The sequence below is a fragment of the Denticeps clupeoides genome, chromosome 16 (genome assembly GCF_900700375.1).
Source record: "Denticeps clupeoides chromosome 16, fDenClu1.1, whole genome shotgun sequence".
Classification (NCBI taxonomy): domain Eukaryota; kingdom Metazoa; phylum Chordata; class Actinopteri; order Clupeiformes; family Denticipitidae; genus Denticeps; species Denticeps clupeoides.
The window spans coordinates 13872273-13874429 of NC_041722.1; the positions used below are offsets into that span (position 1 = coordinate 13872273).

Consider the following 2157-nt stretch of genomic DNA (forward strand, 5'->3'; position numbering starts at 1 on the left):
TCACGTTGTTGTTGTTGTTGTTGTTGCCATTGTTGGAGGCAGTGTAGCTCAAGGCGGGGCTGGGAGGACTGTAGTCGGCCAGCCGGGAGCTGCTGTTGTTCCCGAAGTAGGAGTCAGTGGAGGCACTGCCCAGCGAGCTGGAGCTGTCGTTGCGGTAGTTGGAGAAAGGCTTGCGGCCGGAGGTGGAGGTCACGCCGGTGGTGGGCTTGCTCCACAGGCTGGCATGGCCGTGCAGGTCGAAGCCCACGTCGGTGCCGTTGGTGTGGAAGTCGTTCTCGTCGGTCAGCTCGATGAGCCCTCCGGTGCGCATGGCGATGTGTGCTTCGATTTCTTCTCGGGCGCGGTCCACGTTCTCGGGCATCCCCGTGACCTCGAAGACCGGCTCTTTGTCTCGACTGGGCGTGACGATGTACGTGTGCGTCTGCTGCTGGATCCGTTTGATGGTGGCTCCCTTGGGTCCCACAACCAAGCCGACCACCCTGTAGGGCACCCGCACCTGGATGGTGGTCTGGCCTGGCAAGTTAGGTGGCCCGGGGACGGTGCCACTCCCATTCAGGCTTGTGTTTTTGTTCCTGGACGCTCGAATCATAGAGAAGTGCTCTGCTGCAGAGATGATCTCTCTCCTAGCCATTGCTACATCCTCTCGTCTGCCTGTCACAACAAAGACTGGGTCCTCCCCACGCACTGGAGTCTTGATATAGGTGTTGGTCTTTGCCCGCAAGGCTTTAATTTTGCAACCTATGTTTAAAAAAAAAAAAATGCATAATTGACTGTAAGTACACAATGGAATCCGAGCGGGAAAAAACACACCACCCTAACAAGCAGATGTGTGGGCAGCATCTCTTTTTTTTTTTTTTTACATATTTTAATTACCCTCAGAGCCATAACAATTCATTTATTTCCGAAGAGCACACATCCCAACACGAAGCGCGACACTCGGGTTAAAAATAACACGCAGATGGGGGGAGAAGAGGAACACGCGTGCACAACTTACAGCGTCCCACGGACGCCGCGGATCTGTGTCTTTAAAGTTCAGCGCGCAGCAGCTCTAGGCAGACTAGTTCTAGGCCGGCGCGGCCAGAAATAAAGACGTCTGAATTGAGCGGCTTTCGCCGCGTTGGGGGCAAGTGGGACAATGACATAATGTGACAAAGGCGGCGTGGAGACCCCCGGACCCCGTGATGCGTGATGGGGGCAACTGCTGCGCTCCCCAGACTTTCGTTTTGCGGGGTGGAGGGAGACCTTCGCCTTATGTTATGCAAACGGCCGATTTTTTTTTTTTTTTTTAGAAACGCCGTCAACTTTTTTTTTTTTTTTAAGTGGAAGACCAATAAAATACGCGCGCTCCAAACGCCAGGAAGGCAAAACGGGAGGTTTACGCACCTTGCCTGCCCACGATCTCGGCTACGTGCTCCGAACTGGGCACCGGGACACATTCGGTCATGTTCACGCTCTTTTTCCGCGGCTCGTTGTCATACATGGAATTCTCGTCGTTGTCCAAGCCCAGCAGGGAGAGCTGGTCCAGCGCGATCTGTAGCGCTCTTTGGTCGTCCAAGGCGTCCCCCTGGCTGCTGCCATTCCGCTCCATGTCGGCGAACAGCGAGCTGGGCATCTTTGATATCTTGCAGTCTCTGACCAAGAGGTGTGGGGGGGGGGTGGGAAGCTACGGAAGCAGGGTGGGATAGAGCAGGGAGAAACGGGGACACCGGTGTCGAGCCACTGGAGCAAATCAGTGCTTGTCCTCTCCTGGCGGCAGTTTATTATTATGAAAGTTTTAAAAAATAATAATAAAAAATTAAAAAATAAAAATTCCCCAGCGCACTCCGGCCGACGCGGACGCGGCTCCCCGGACGTCTGCGGAGTTGTCGGAATACCGGCGGTGGCGATATTCCTTCAAAGGGCCCCTCCCCGGCTCACTCAGCTCTTTTCTGTTTTCCGTCTGACTTGCTGCAGCCAGACGGCACTACTGGGGAATATGTGCGAGTGACGTCACCGACTGGGCGGGGACCGTGCGGCGCTGCTTCATATTTGCATACGCGCCGCCGATTGGACGGGCCCAGCTGTTGGGGGCGGGACCCAGATACGCCACCCACCACCCATGCCTTCCTTTGTTGTCTAATTACGCCGTAATACACATTTTTTTTTTATTCTTGAAAA

The 2157-nt window shown here is 54.6% G+C and overlaps 1 protein-coding gene across 1 annotated transcript in view; it reads right to left on the minus strand.

Moving 5' to 3' along the window:
- Positions 1 to 1956, minus strand: part of mex3b (mex-3 RNA binding family member B) — a 3952-nt gene extending 1996 nt beyond the window's left edge. The window contains exons 1-2 of the mRNA XM_028956697.1: positions 1384 to 1956; positions 1 to 738 (exon numbers count right to left, since the gene is read on the minus strand). The exon at positions 1 to 738 is cut by the window's left edge and continues 1996 nt beyond it. Coding sequence (XP_028812530.1) covers positions 1 to 738; positions 1384 to 1612 — 967 coding nt within the window. The 5' untranslated portion in view covers positions 1613 to 1956. The remainder of the gene's footprint in view (positions 739 to 1383) is intronic.
- Between the last annotated feature and the right edge of the window lie 201 nt (positions 1957 to 2157).